Source organism: Phodopus roborovskii, unplaced genomic scaffold (assembly GCF_943737965.1).
Source record: "Phodopus roborovskii unplaced genomic scaffold, PHOROB, whole genome shotgun sequence".
Classification (NCBI taxonomy): Eukaryota; Metazoa; Chordata; class Mammalia; order Rodentia; family Cricetidae; genus Phodopus; species Phodopus roborovskii.
In genome coordinates, this window is record NW_026126413.1 from 3,119,609 (window position 1) to 3,134,788 (window position 15,180).

The 15,180-nt window shown below is 35.7% G+C and overlaps 1 protein-coding gene across 1 annotated transcript in view; it reads left to right on the top strand.

Moving 5' to 3' along the window:
* Edil3 (EGF like repeats and discoidin domains 3) overlaps window positions 1-1,454 on the top strand; it is a 280,901-nt gene extending 279,447 nt beyond the window's left edge. Inside the window, exon 10 of the mRNA XM_051182916.1 lies at window positions 1,140-1,454. Coding sequence (XP_051038873.1) covers window positions 1,140-1,289 — 150 coding nt within the window. The 3' untranslated portion in view covers window positions 1,290-1,454. The remainder of the gene's footprint in view (window positions 1-1,139) is intronic.
* The last annotated feature ends 13,726 nt before the right edge of the window (window positions 1,455-15,180 follow it).

Here is a 15,180-nt window from a genome sequence, read left to right on the forward strand (position 1 = left end):
CTGTCAAATTACACAGTTATTGTCCCACTAGATGGGAATGGGGACAGCACTTTATATTTGCCATCTAGGGCAAATGATCTTCTAGGAGAACCAGCAAAAAGACAACCAATTAGCCTTTGTTGTTTCTCTTTGAAATTTATCATTTGAGAGGGGGCCCTGAGTGAGTTAAGCTCGGAGTGAATGTATATTTTGACATGGGCATGGCCATGACAAGAACTTCCAAGACCTAATGCAATGGGACAATTGGCTAAGCTAACATCAGGCAGGTACAAGAGGCTGCAACTCTCTCCTTGAATGTAGGAGTGTGAGATTATAAGTATTAATAGAAGATTTGTCTGTGCATGCCATGACCACAGCTTCCCGCTATGGAATATTTAGAACCTGAGATGACTCACCTACAGAAACCTCTTATAGAGGCTAGCTAACTCATCCCCCCATGTTGTACATAAAAATCATGCTAAGGACTGGTACCTGGCAGAGAACCTTACTCAATCCCAGCTTTACCATATATATATCTGTGTTAACTTCATCCCCTCAGAATGTGTGGGTTGCAGTATTTTCTATTATTATTGGGTGTGAGTTTTTAGGTGCCTGTGAAGTCCCGAAGAAGAGATAGGATCTCTGAATCTAGAGTTACAGATAGTTGTTAGCCATCATGAAGGTTCTGGGACTCAAAGCTAGATCTCAGAGAATCTCCATTGTTCTTAACTGCTGACCTATCTCTCTAGCCTCTGCTGTTCCTATTAATCATCACCATATTGCCTAATGTTTTACAGGAGGATACAAACACACATGTGCATCTAGAAATACCCATGCATTTGTATATACCCATACTTATGCATCCCACACAATAACTAATAAGGAAATGTTACTCTTAAAAATAAAATTGTTCTAGACAGTGGTGGCACATGCCTTCAACCCTAGTACTTGGGAGGCAGATGCAGGCAGATCTCTGTGATTTTCAGGCTAGCCTGGTCTACACACAACCAGAGCTACATAGAGAAACCCTGTCTCAAAAAATCCAAATAAATAAATAAATATTGCTATTTTTAAGTTTCTAATATATACTACAAATAAGAAAGTGAACAAGCGCATGGGGGGGAAACTATATAATCATGTTCTTTGCTCTTCCTTATTAGGTTTTTCAAGGCAATTTTGACAATGACACTCACAGGAAGAATGTCATCGACCCTCCCATTTATGCACGACACATAAGGATCCTTCCTTGGTCTTGGTATGGAAGGATCACTCTGCGGTCAGAGCTGCTGGGCTGCACAGAGGAGGAATGATCGGACTCCACTTCCCACAATTCTTTTCTTTATTTCCCTGCAAGTATCTCCATGCAATGAACTGTGCAAACTCTGATGGAAATGGAATGGGTTTTCATTTTCTCATGAAAAATTGTTGAAATTTATAGTGGGCTACTAACTATCTTTTAAGGAGTTCTAAGCCTGCCTTTTTCAATAACTTTTGTTTTTATTGCACAACTCTCTTAAATAACTATCTGTGAATTATTGTCCTTGTTTTCAAATTATATACATTGGTTGAAGAATAGTAGGCAAACCAAGTCTCCCTCTTACAGTAAAAGTAAAGAACCTCACTTTCATCAGATGAAAGAGTTAAGATAGATATTCTGGTTACTGTTCAACTAACACTTATAAGTTTTAACAATAAGGTTTTTTTTTGTAATGAATTGGATTATCTTAATTGATTCCCTGTGCCTAACACTGTTAGTGTTTATTACAGCTATTTGGAGACCAATACATGATACACAGTTTCAATCGATATGACAAGTCTATTTCTATTTTCTTTACTTCCAATAAAAACTAAGTTCTTTATGTTCAACTTTATATTATTTATATGTGACATAAATAGACTACTTTTTCTCACTGAATTTTCACCCTTTATTTATCTGAAAGTATTATGTTAATTTACATTCATGGAACATCTACTAATATACATTGAACATGACTGGATGTCAGTAATTGTTCTATGTTTGATATAAGTACATTGAACCTGAATTTTTATTTTTGAAGGAAATTCTATCTCATTTCCAAAGGATTCCTTCTTTGAGAATTCCTTATCATTTCATGAAAAAGAACAGCAAAAATATCACAGCCACAGAATTTAAGTCTTAATTTCTTTGAAACAATAGAATCGATCTCTGCGTATTTAAGATATTAGCAATGTATGTGAGCCTAGTGCTGCACAGCTTGGCCAAGTGTACTGAACATTACATTTCCCCATTTCCTGTGAAATGAAAATTCCAGTGCTTTTTGAAGCCAGGCTTGGTTTCTTAAAAAAGCACGTTGCATAATTATTTGTGAGGAGCAATGTATTTACTGATGACAAAGTCATAAACCATTTTGAAGATGAAAATTGATTTCTATTTCTTTAGCTTCAAATGTCCTAGAAAAATAAGCCATTATCATAATAATTTGTTATTGATAATGGCAGCATCATTGACATATGTCTCAAATTAAAGCTCGTGATGCCTCCATAAATGTCCTCTAGACCTAATTTATAAGCTTTACAAGTATTTATTTTATAAGGCCTAGACACAGAATTATTGGAGTTCTAAATTGAAGGTCCAGGAGTAGAAGGGGTGGTATGTATATGAACTGCTAAAGCCCTGGAAACACCGCTATATTTTATTTTATTTTTCTTTAATATGTGTGCTGCATAAGGAAAGCCACTATTATTATGTCCTGTCCGTCCATGTGTTCACAGCATTTCTAAATGATGTAATTATGGAGTGGTCATCAGTCATAGTAAAGAACAGAAAGAGAAAGTCAACGCAATCACCATTTTAAATGACAGAAAATTTGTTGCTCTATGATGGGCATCTAACCAAATATTTTCCCAATGCCATATTCTCATTTCTTCAGGTTTGTTAAAAACTGTTGATTTTCAGTATATAAATTGCAGAATAATTTTGAAAGTTTCCCAAAACAAAAGTGCTGTGTCCTTGATACTACTGTCCTAGATAATATTTAAAGTTATCAAACAGAATGTTTAAAATAGTATTTTAAATTAAAATAGCCATTTGATAGAACTACTTAGGTCCTAAAAGTACAGCACTTACTGACTAGTCCATGGCCTTGTTTCTGTCAGGGATAACGGTACTACTAAATCTGTAGGTGTTTTTCTTTGCGGGTTATTCAATATTAAAGTCTAGAAATTATAAATAATATTTTGTGTTGAAATACTTTTTCAAAACTAGTCTTGCTCAATGTGATATTTTGAAATTTGTTTTATTGATACCTGCTTAAAATTTATTTTCCAAGGAAGTTGGTACTAATAGTATTTGTTACTGTTTAGAAAGTCAATGGAAGATTTCTCTTGCTTGTTCACTTTCTCCAGTGGATATGCATTTGTCAGCAAGGATGCTTACACAGAAAATAGTGACAAGTACTGGAAAGAAGCTTTCATGTCAGTTGTATCCAAGGATTCAAGCTGAAACATGATGTTATTTAACTTACAAGTAAAATTTTACCAACACAGAATTACCCACTCTTCACTATGCTATATAATTATCATGAGCTAATTTTATAACTCAGAAAATTATGAATTAATTAATTTTTAACATACATTTCATGTATATTCAATTGTAATCATCTATGATAGACACTTTAGGGATGACCTTCTCTTTGTGAATGAATGTCTTCATAAAGATAGGTATGAATTTTGAAGACCAGGTATTCATGACTGTATCTTTGCTAGTAAACAAAGTTTGAAATATAATATGGAATGCTGGCATCTTGTGTGTCTGTAAGGACAGAAATAACTAAGATACACATACTTTTGCAAACTTTCAAGCTGTGTAATATTTCAATGTTGTGTTTTCTTTTGTAGATATACCTAAATCATGTAGGATGTTGTAAAGTCAGTATGACCCTGTCTAGTCGTCAAACTTAAAATAAACTTTTGAAAACCTGTGCGACTTTTGAAGTGGTTGTAATTAAACATGTTTCTAAGAATATACAAGCCTGTGGATGAACACTAACCTTGACCACATACTGAGTTTAATTTTTATTTATACATATCATCAAATAAGCAAATGAAAAGATAGAGACTATAATTTTATTCAAATATAAGACTGTAAAAACGTTTTATCAGATATTATTAAAATATGTAAATTTCTCTATAACTTTATTTGCATATAATTTGCAAACTATTAACAATCAAATCATTTTCTCCTCATGTGTACTTAAAGTAGTACAGTACAAGACTAGCAAATCTATTGTTGTTCATATGATATTTCTACTACTACTATTATTCTTTCAGTTAATGATGCTCAGGAGTATATTAAAGGAAGCCTGTTGGTAGTAAGCAATAACATGATACTAATAATGTACATTTACCTCTAAGTCCAGTTATTGCTTAATAAATGTCTGAACACATGGCTTTGTCATAAACTCTCTGTCTCTTTAGAATCCACCAGTAAAATAAGCATGTGCAATTCCTACACTTTAATAACTTTTAGGATTAAAAAGAATAGAGTCATATTTAAGATATTAAAAGTTGGTAAATTCCGATGTCTGTGGGTCTCTGGTAGAGAAAGTCTCAGGATTCTGTGTTCCTACATGCTCCTATTTAATTGCATTTTAATATGAATGGTTCAGTGGGCTTCCATTTTTTGCCTATTTTTTGCATACAAACATACATAAATATACTTTTGTTGAGTAAAAACAATTATGAAAACATTCTCAATAAGCTTAATAGTGAATTATGAAATCAACCACATGGGGTAAATTTTGATTATGATAGCAGATTATTGAGAGGAATGTCTCCAGCCAGGAGACTTTCAGAGTGCAGCTGCTTCAAGATGGGTAAGTGAAAGAAACACTTTGAATTCCAGGAGAAAAGCCTCCTGAGGAGGAAACTATTCAGAGAATCTCAGGAATAATAGCATGAATCTGTACAACCTGAAAAACAGTATCTACAATTGCAGATTTAAGTTTGTTTTGAACGTACGTAAAACTCTCAATAAAGATTTTTTAAAATTCAAGTAAAAAAAGTAAAAATGTTACCGTACAGAATTCAATGCATATTAGTTCTTACAAGATTAATGATCAAAGCAACTTATTGCTTATTTGTGAAAACACTGCTCTGAGATGCAAAAGGGCCATTTGACTGAAAGGTAAGAGGATTAAAGCGCTTTGCCAGTGGAAAATGTCTCAACTACTCTGAAACAGAATGCACTGCCACATTTGTCTCTACAGAGTCCAGAATGCCTAGAGTAAGTAGCAATTTCTCTATTGATTTGAAGGAGAAAATAAGATGTTTTTGATTCTCTCTTAGTAACCACCTATAATTCATACTGGGCATTTCAGCACTGCTGCCAAGGAAAGTGTTTTCCACAGTAAGCAAGTCGCACTTACTAAAAGAGCTATTTCTATTAGTTGAATTCGGTAGCAGGAAAGAGGGAATGCTTCTGGAAAAGGCACCTCATTTATTTTTTTCATAACTTGCAGAAGTTGACTGAATCATTTAATAATACTATTTCTATGGAGCGATGGTCTAGTCACCTCCACAAATAGTCAGGGCATCTCAACGTTATGCATGGCATATGGTGATTGCCTCTGATACAATTTACTTTAATGTTCTTAAAGATGTGAGTCATATTCTTCCATTATATAAAACTCCATCACACCCTTCATCTGCCTACACGTCAGTATGTTAGTAACTATGATGGATTGCAAGGTAAGCTCAACCCACTGCCATCTGCATGGGAGCAGCAGCAGGGAGACCAGTGGTACTTTCAAACAATGTGTTCCCTGTGGCTAGAGAGTGAAATGCCTTGTGCCCATCACATAAGCACAGTGGGTGAGAATCTACAGGAAGATGAATGGAGTAGACTGTGTGCATCTGATAAAAAGAACAAGAATGATTTAACTGAAAGTTACACTAACTGACAGATTCGCCCCAGATTTATGCATCTCATCATTGTCCATTCTTTGTGATTTAGGAAAGGTAAAAAAGACAAACCAAATAAAATTTAAAAGCATTTCCTTTCAGCAAGAAAGGTCTATAGATAAGTGAATTTGACCAACTGGATTGCCACTGTGCTTTTAGAAGCCAAAGAGTTTTCTGCCTGGTCCTTAGGAGAGTAGTTATGAAACTAAACAAAGGAATTAAAGGTAGCAAACCAGCAATAAATATGCTTTGTGCTTCAGAGGTTATTTTTTAAACTTAGATATGTTAAATAAAATGTTTGACACCAACATCAGAAACATCCCCCAAAGAATGCTATTAAATAACATGAATATGCTGCTCTGATGTTTTAGATATGGGACCTGAGACTCCAAGTACATATTGATAACAATCAAATAATAATTCAAAGTGTTAATGCAAAGAAATGAGAAATGAGTGAGCTGATATATATATCCAGGAAATGGAGTGGTAGGAAGGAGGACTATTTATAAGAATTTTTTTATCAATTATAGTCTTGACTGTGTATGTGTTCTTGACACAATAGATCACAATATATCTCATTTTTCTAACTCTGAGACACAACCATAGACATTCAAAACCATTTCTACATTACCACTGAACTGCATTGTACACAGTGGGTGTCTGCTGGCCACAGGGTTTTGAATGCTTAGTATTCAGCAGGAGTTTCCAGCTGAATTAGATGGATCCTGTCAACAAGAAGTTGCTAGTGGCTTGAGCTGGAGAAAGGTTTGGTGCTAGAAGCCTGAGACGATGTCTAAGAGGAAAACAAACAATAATACACAGAGAGTTTTGTGAATTTCTTCTATCTGGAGGGCAAAAGAACTCTGTTGGGATACAGACTTTGTCCTTGATATATTTCCTGCTGGATTTGGTTGGGAACCAAACATCTGAGTGTTACATGTGACTTGAAGGTAGGTTTTTGTGACAAGGGTCAAGGCTAATAGTAGTAGACCTCTCACTTGAGTTGAAATATAATACAGAGAGTGGTTTGTCTGCTTGCCTTAACAGGGTTTAAAGAGTTCTTAAATAGACTTTATACAGTTACCTGTAGTTTAAAAATTCATAATAATACCTTCTCTCACACCCTCATTCTGTTTCCATGTATTCTAGAAACTCAATCTATTAAATGTGTGTGCTGCTTCTCAAATTTAATATTACATGCTTACACCTCTGAATTATTGCATTATGCTATAATTCCTGTCCTGTGAGAATAAAGTTCATTTAGACTTCCTCTGGATCTACCAAGAAGGGCTAATATATTTTGTAAATAAGATGATTCTTAAACAGTTGGATTATTCTTCAGGAAAATATTAAAAGTATTCAAATGATGTTTTCTTGGTGGTGGTGTTAATTATTAATTCAGAAAAGTGGGAGCACTCATCTTGTACCAGCCAGTACATGATATTTTGAAAGTATAGGGATAGAAAATCTGATAATAGGCTCCAGTTTATAGGATGAAGCTAGGGAGAGCAAATAAAGAAAACAAATTTGTTAACTTCTATAACAGTAACAAAATGCCCACACAAAGAAAAAGCACAGGACTCTTGTTTCACTCGATGTAATAGTAGAGAGAAGGCCACTGAAGGATGTAACAATTGGGGAAATCGCACCTAATGATTTGTGACATGTATTCCACATACAACTCAGGCAAAGTCTAAGAACAATAGATGACTATCTCCTCTTTATAAGAGAAGAAATGGAATTCAAAGAGACTAGATTTAGACTAAATTGTAGGACTTTGATTTCTACCTAGATTTTAAGGCCACTATTTGACAGGTCAATATGCCTGTTCCTATTTTAACTCAATATGCATTGAAAATGTGCTTCATTGCATACTAGAATGGATATAATAGCCAGGACATACTCCAGCTAAGCAGTTTTGAATTGTTTATTTTATAATGTCTCTTATGTTACTATATAATTTAATATACCTTCAATACCTAATAAAGTAAGAAACTGATGGCTGAAAATTGATCACTACATGATTATACTTTAATTCAAAAATGCCTGACCAATAGGCAAACTATAGAGATATTCTGATACCATATTTTTAAATAGTAAGCAACAAGCCCAATACATCACAGCAACAATTAAATGCATGATGAATTGATTATCTCTATGTAGAAAGAATGAAATACTGAGTTCACCAGTAAGAAATATTGACACCAACAATCTAAAGTTCAATATAGTTTTACTTGTGGTGTTTTAATTCCTGGGAGCCAAAAGCATCTAATACGAATTTTATTTTATATTTTTTAATTTGATCTTTCCCTGAGTATTAACATGCTGTGACTCTTTCTTGCAATGAGGGTCATAATGATGAAGTAGAGTCCAAGCCATGCAACCACGAGGGTAAATAAGTCATCCTCCCTAGTGTCCAGTAACTTCCAGTGTTCTCTGAAAACAGTCAACAAATTACATGAGGTAGTCACATTTTATTGTAAAACTGGGAATATGTCGATGGTGCTGCCTCATTGTAAGCTGATATACTACTCTGAGCATTTTTGGTGCAGACCAGGCTAAATTCTGATGTTGAGTGGATTAAGTGTGTTAAGCACAATTTTTAGCATGATGTTTTTATTTACAATAGAATTTTTGTCACACATCCCCATCCTTGATTAAGGAACATATATGTTTGACTGTGTTCATGTAAAACACTGAAAACTGGTGCAAAGTCACACATGCCTTTAATTCTAGCACTCAGAAGGCAGAGGCATGAACATATCTGTGAGTTCACGACAAGCATATTCTTCATAGTGAGTTTCAGGGCAGCCAGAGCTATGTAGAGAGACATCAAAAACAAGATTGAAAGGAAGTAAAGAAAGAAAGAAGGAAGGAAGGAAGGAAGGAAGGAAGGAAGGAAGGAAGGAAGGAAGGAATCACTAAAAGTAATATTCTATGGACAGATAGGAATAAAAAAATTCAAAGCTACTCTATCACCACTTCTAGCTCCCACAATTTATGTTAATATAATATTGAATAGAAGAACAAGTGCACAGTAAATAATATGTTAAAAATAAATATGGTGTTCACTTCTCAAGAGAAGACTGTTTCTCCCACTATAGCATTCCTTAGTGGCCTTGAGTCCTTTGTTTAGGGCTTTCCTCCATCTTTTTTTGCCATGTCTATTGCTATCATTATTCAGCTGGTGTTTAGGCAGTCATGTTGGGGAGACATTATGGGTGTAGCTTCTAACATTAGTGGGAGACAGAATCTCAAAGAAAACTCCCTGATCCTCTGATTCTTGTAACCTTCTTGCCCCCCCATCCACAATGCTCCCTGAGCCTTAGGTGCTTTTTAAATGCATCCATGGGGACTGAACCCCACAACTCTGTATTTTGATTGGTTGCGATTTCTATAATAATCTCTATCTGTTGCATCCTGAAGTTTCCTTGATAAGGTATGAGGACTATCATCTGTGGGTGTAGGGATAAATGTTTAGAATGTAGTTAAAGGTTATCGTAGTTTAATAAATTGGTGGTTGTAAGTTGTCCAAGATCCGTAACTTTACAATACCCAGGAATTTGGCTAGAATTCCAATACCAGGCATGATTTCCCTCTTGTTTAACAGATCTTAATTCCAATGAAAGAGTTTTGGTTACCACCATGGGGTTTGCACCAGGAGTGCATCATTAAGGTTTTGTGACATTCTGGTTTTCCAATACAAATGGTCACCCCTAAAAACACACATGTAAGTAACATAATACATTTTTAATTGGTTATATTTATAAATATGTATGCATGTGGGAACAGTGATAAAATAGGACAAGAATTTAAATTACAGAAGGGCAGGATATATAGAAAAGTTAGAAGGGAAGAGATGGAAAGGGGAAATGATGTATTTATGTTCATCTAAAAAAAAATAAGAACAAAACCATAGATGATGGTTTAGAGAGTTAATTCATTCAATAAGGTGTTTGTCAAAATATGAAACCTGAGTCCCATACCCCTAAACCCAAGGAAAGAGTCTTGTGTGATCTTTGAGGAATGTTTCAAAAAGCAGATCCATAAGGTTCACTAGTTATGTAGCATAGTCAACTGTTGTGGAGTATTAGCTGCAGGTGTATTGCAGTTGTTTATGCTGTGGATCTCCATGATGGATGGAAGGGAATGACTATCCCAAGTTGCTCTCTGACCTTCACAGGCACACTGTAGTACATATACATCCATATATAATATAAATAAGTAAATTTAAAAAAATGGATTAACAAAAAAATGATTTTTAATGCCACTTATAAAATATTATTTTCTCTTCAAAGAAGTTTGATTGGGTATTATAATCAACAATTATCTATAAATTCAAATTAAAATATACACACCATTGAGTTATAGTTTATGGTTAATTTTACACATTATGAAAAAAGAAATAGATTGAAATGAAGTGTCATGTTTTAGATAACCTGATAGGAGCTTCCACCACAGCTTTTTCCAGGATACTGGTATACATTGGTGAGATAAGATAGAAGTTGACTGATAATAAAGAGGTAAACATTAAAATACTAGACAATGCATCACCTATGCTACATACTAGTCTGAATATATTCTACCCTTTATTCATCTCAGAGGAAAGCAATTGTTTTCTTATTCAGATCATATTTCTTCAGAATATCCCTTGGCATTTTAAAATTTATATAACACTGTCTAAATAAAAATGAAATTGGCCTCTATCATAATTTGAGCCCTGAAATAATAACTGTGACTGAACTGAAATTTACCTTAGTGTCAGGAACATTTATTTAGAAGCGATACAGTCCAATGAAGTGATTTCAGTGTTATGAGATAACTTTTAATAAAAAGCAATGATCCATTTGGGAACTCTGTTCTTAACCTTACTATCTATTTTGTTGCAAAAGAGTTATTCAAAGGTTTAAACATCATGACATTATTCAAACACCAAAGGTACATAAACTTTAAATCATTCATTCTGTTTGATGTTGTGAATTTTATATAAATGTTTTACCTAGCTCTCCAATCTGTCCTGAAAGAGTACATTAAACATTCTTCAAGATCCTCCAACATCCTTTGGCAATGACTATTTCTCCCACTTTGTAAACAGGCATTGTTGTTATAGTACACCCAAGGTGGCCAGTTGTGGAAAGATTAGTATTAAAACTATCATCAGGTAATCAAATCAGGTTTGTTTTATTGTTTCCCTCCAAAACTAAAATCTTAAGGCTGGAAAGCAAACAGCCTTCCTGAGACCAAATCATGTCATTTCCGCTTACTTTATTTCCTCTAGAAAATTATATATGCATGCATGCAATTTTATATACATATGTGTCTGTGCATATGCATATATACATTGCATTTACATAGATATGTATAGACATTCATGCACATCTATATTCACATAAACCGTTATGTGAATTTAGGTTAAGACTAACCTAAATCCATAAGTCTCTGCATTTACTGTGTTCTTAATTTAACAATCATGGTTTGAAGGCTGAGAAAGGAGATGCAGAGTGGAGAAGATAAGGGACAAATGAAAAAGAGCAGGTTAGGAAATGAGAAGTAAGGAAGAAAAGGAGAGGAAAAGGATGAAGAAAGGAAAAGGGAAAGCAAGGGGAACTCCACACAGCAATCGGTCTGGAAAAACCTACTGTACATAGAATCCCTTAAGCCTAGGTGGCTCCAGGAGGCCATAACTTCCAAGGCATAATGTTACTAGGATGTTCATTGCTGCAACATCTTTTTATCATCCCCATCACTAGAGTTGTGCCAACCATAAGTAGTTAGTTTGAGTCATCATCAAAAAGTATGCCAGTCTCTCAGCCAAGTGAAAGATTGTCACGTTGCCTAATGGAACAGATCTCCAGAAACTGCGAAAGACTGTAGTGCCCTGACACTCCAGTAGAGCCCTAGATGAATATGGCATCTAGAGTGGATTATCTCCCAGCTGAGGGAGAAAGGTGTTAGACTTCACACTTTGTTCTTGGCTCTTCATTCATTCTTATTCTCTCAAGGAAAAGTGGTTTATGGTGGAATAATTGTGATCTGGATATTTTGGAATTAGAAAAGTTACATTTGAAAGACTAATTTCCTTGTCTTTGGGATAGAAAATACAGATGGCATTTGTGTATGGAAAAACTGCCCTTGGTACTACTTCCAAGTCCTCTTGGAGGATTGCTTGAGATTATAACATGGCAGCACAGTAGCCAAGTAGTCTGGCCCACTCTGAACACCTTTCTGGCTTTAAAGAAAAGGTTGATCTATTTTCCTTCTTCTTTTATGGCATTCTTCAATTCTGCAATCACACTGAAATCTTTTCAGTCTTAAACTTCAGTATCATTGTGTTTTTAGAATCTGCTGTCGGTAAATCTGTACTGGAGCCAATCAAAGTAGATTCCATTTTTTTTAAAGTCTGTTATAGATCAGATGAACACTCCTTGGCACTCACCTCACCTGTGCAGTTACTGTCCCATGCCAGTGTTTCTCTGTTCCACGTTTCCAGCTGGATTCCTGACATCTGTCACTGAAGATAACTGGGTTGCTTGTCTCCCCTTCCATTCACAAAGTGTGCGACCAGGACCACTCCTTTACGCTGCTTTTGTTTTAGTTTGCTTGGTAACTTTGGGCTTTTGGTCTTTTTGTTTGTTCATATTATTTGTATTTGTTTTGTTTTGTTTGAGACAAGGTCTCCATGTGTAGTCCAGGTTGGCATTGAACCCACAAACATTGTGCTTTTTCTTCCTGGGATTGAAAGTTTGTACCACCTCGCTATGTTTACCTTGTCTCCATTGAACCTTGGACTATATCTTTATTTCTAAAAGGTAGCTCCTTTTCTACCCAGAGAGTTGCAGAATGAGGAAGTATGTCTTGCTCAAACCACATTAGTCTGTAAAGAATCCACAGCTTTTCATTTTCTGTGGAAACAAAAATAGAAATCCTTTTCCCCAGTAACTTGTCCTTGAACTTAAATTTTTGAGTCAAAGCATTTTTAAAATATATAAATTGAATTAATCCAGCAGCATTTCCTTTAACAGTTGTTGTTTCCTCAGCAGTCAAACAATGCAAAGACAATGTAATATTGTACAGTATACAAATTCTCTCTATCTGTGGCTTTTTTTATATTTCTGTTTCTTTTCTATTTTTTATTTTTTGAGACAGGGTTTCTCTGTGTAACTTTTATCTGTCCTGGAATTCATTTTGCATACCAGGTTTACTTTGCAAATCACAGAGATCTGCTTGCCTCTGTCTCCTGAATGCTGGGATTATAGGCGTGTGCCACCACACCCAGCTGTTCTCTGTCTTTTTAAAACCATTTTTTTATTCTCTCCCAAGCCCATGTATATTTTAAAACACACTGTAAACCTTTAGAGGTTTTCTTAATATGAATCTGTCTTTAATGTAAATCTTTATCTTTTTGTAACCACGAATCTTTTATCAGGTAAACAACAACATTGCTAAAATGAAAGTCTTTATTGTTTCTGCCATGGTTTATAAAAGATGGCGGCGGCTATTTTGCCGCCAGCACTGAAAGCTGTGCTCACTGCCTTGGTTTGCATGCTGCCAGCTTGGAGATGTGGTCACTGCCATTGCCATCTCTCATACACACCAATAAATTGTTAGCAGAGTTTCTTAAAAGCTGTGCGGTTTTTTGCCGCTTATGCTGAGTCAGGAATCCTCCTTTAAAGGAGCCGCAATCTACTTGACTCTCGCAAGTCAGAGTCCAACCAAGAAAAATGCTGCTACCAAGAAACCTTGCTTGTCTCTGTTCTTTTGTTTCTAAAACCCTTTTTTAAGCTTTTGTTAAATTTTAAGTGTAAGTTCTTATTAGCCACGTGGGCGCCATTTGTAACGAGTACGGTTTTTCCGCCAGCAACCTGGTCTGGTCCCGCCACAGTGCCAGCCCCAAATAATACACAGAAACTCTGTATTTGATATAATGCTGTTGGCCCGTTATTTGTTTCTTATCGGCTATCTCTGCCTTATTTATTAACCCATTTCTGCTGATCTATGTATTTCTCTTACCGGGGAGCCAGCCGGCATTCTGCTTTCTCCAGACACTCCATTTTGGCTCCTCCTTCTTACTCCTTCCTATTTCCTCCTTGTATCCTAGTCCCTCCTATCTTCCTTTCCTATTGGCCAACAGTGCTTTATTCATTAATCAGTATGAGAAACATATACAGAATAACATCTCCCATCACAGCACCACCACATTACCAACATTAACGCCCATATTCAGAGCAACAACATCTTCTGCTTGAGGCAACAAACTGTTCTGCTCTGTTCATTCTCCTTTGCAGTAATTTCTTCTCTTTCCTAAGCATGTCATTCGAGGAGTCAGCTAGCTAAAGCTAGTAAAAGAGAGATGGTGTGTGTGTGTGTGTGTGTGTGTGTGTGTGTGTGTGTGTGTGTATGTGAGTGTGTGTGTATGTGTGTGTCCTGTACTCTTGTTCCATTTATGTAGTATGCTTGTTATATCCCCTCAAAAATCAGAACAGAATGTCATTTTGTTCAGAGAAAGGCTTGTAGTTGCATTGCTAAAAATGCCTGTTGGGATCTTTCCGTTTGTAATATATTTTGACCTACAGAGCTTTTTATCTCCGCCTTGGTAACCTTCACCTTATCAGTCAGCAGGAGCCAGCCGCCTTCCTTCAGGTGCCATTCTGACAGGCACAACAGACAGCCCTCTGCTGCCTATCAACAGATTTATCCGGACTTCCTTGGGGGGAGGACACTTTCTGGGGCTATTTACTCTTAGTGTTGGAGGAAAAGCCCTTGCTTCAAAGATTGAGTCACTATTTCCTGCAGTCAGAAACAGGCTGGAAGAGCACACTGAAGCATGGCAACCAGATCCCTTTATACCCCCATTAGTGACATGTGTGGGGTTCTTCTAAAGTTGCACAATGCAGTACAGCAATATCTAAACATGAATATGGTTGAAAGGAGATTCAAAATTAAGGATTAGATTTAAATTATTACCTTCTAACTCTGCATGGATTTAGTTTAGAACAGTCTGCTCTAGCTGTGCAGAAGCAGGCTATTCATAAAGTGCAGAATGTGTGTTCATTGTGACCACATATTTTTCTTAAAAATTTTAAAATTATACCATGGAGAATTTGGGCATGAATCCATTTCAAACCCTAGTGCTGTCTCAGGGGTGGCCAACATAAATATATGTGCCAAAATGCCATGTGGGTTAATTTCATGACCCCTTTCCCTACCTCATATTTTATTTATTTGCTTTTTCTACAAAAATCTCATAATATGATAGTCCTA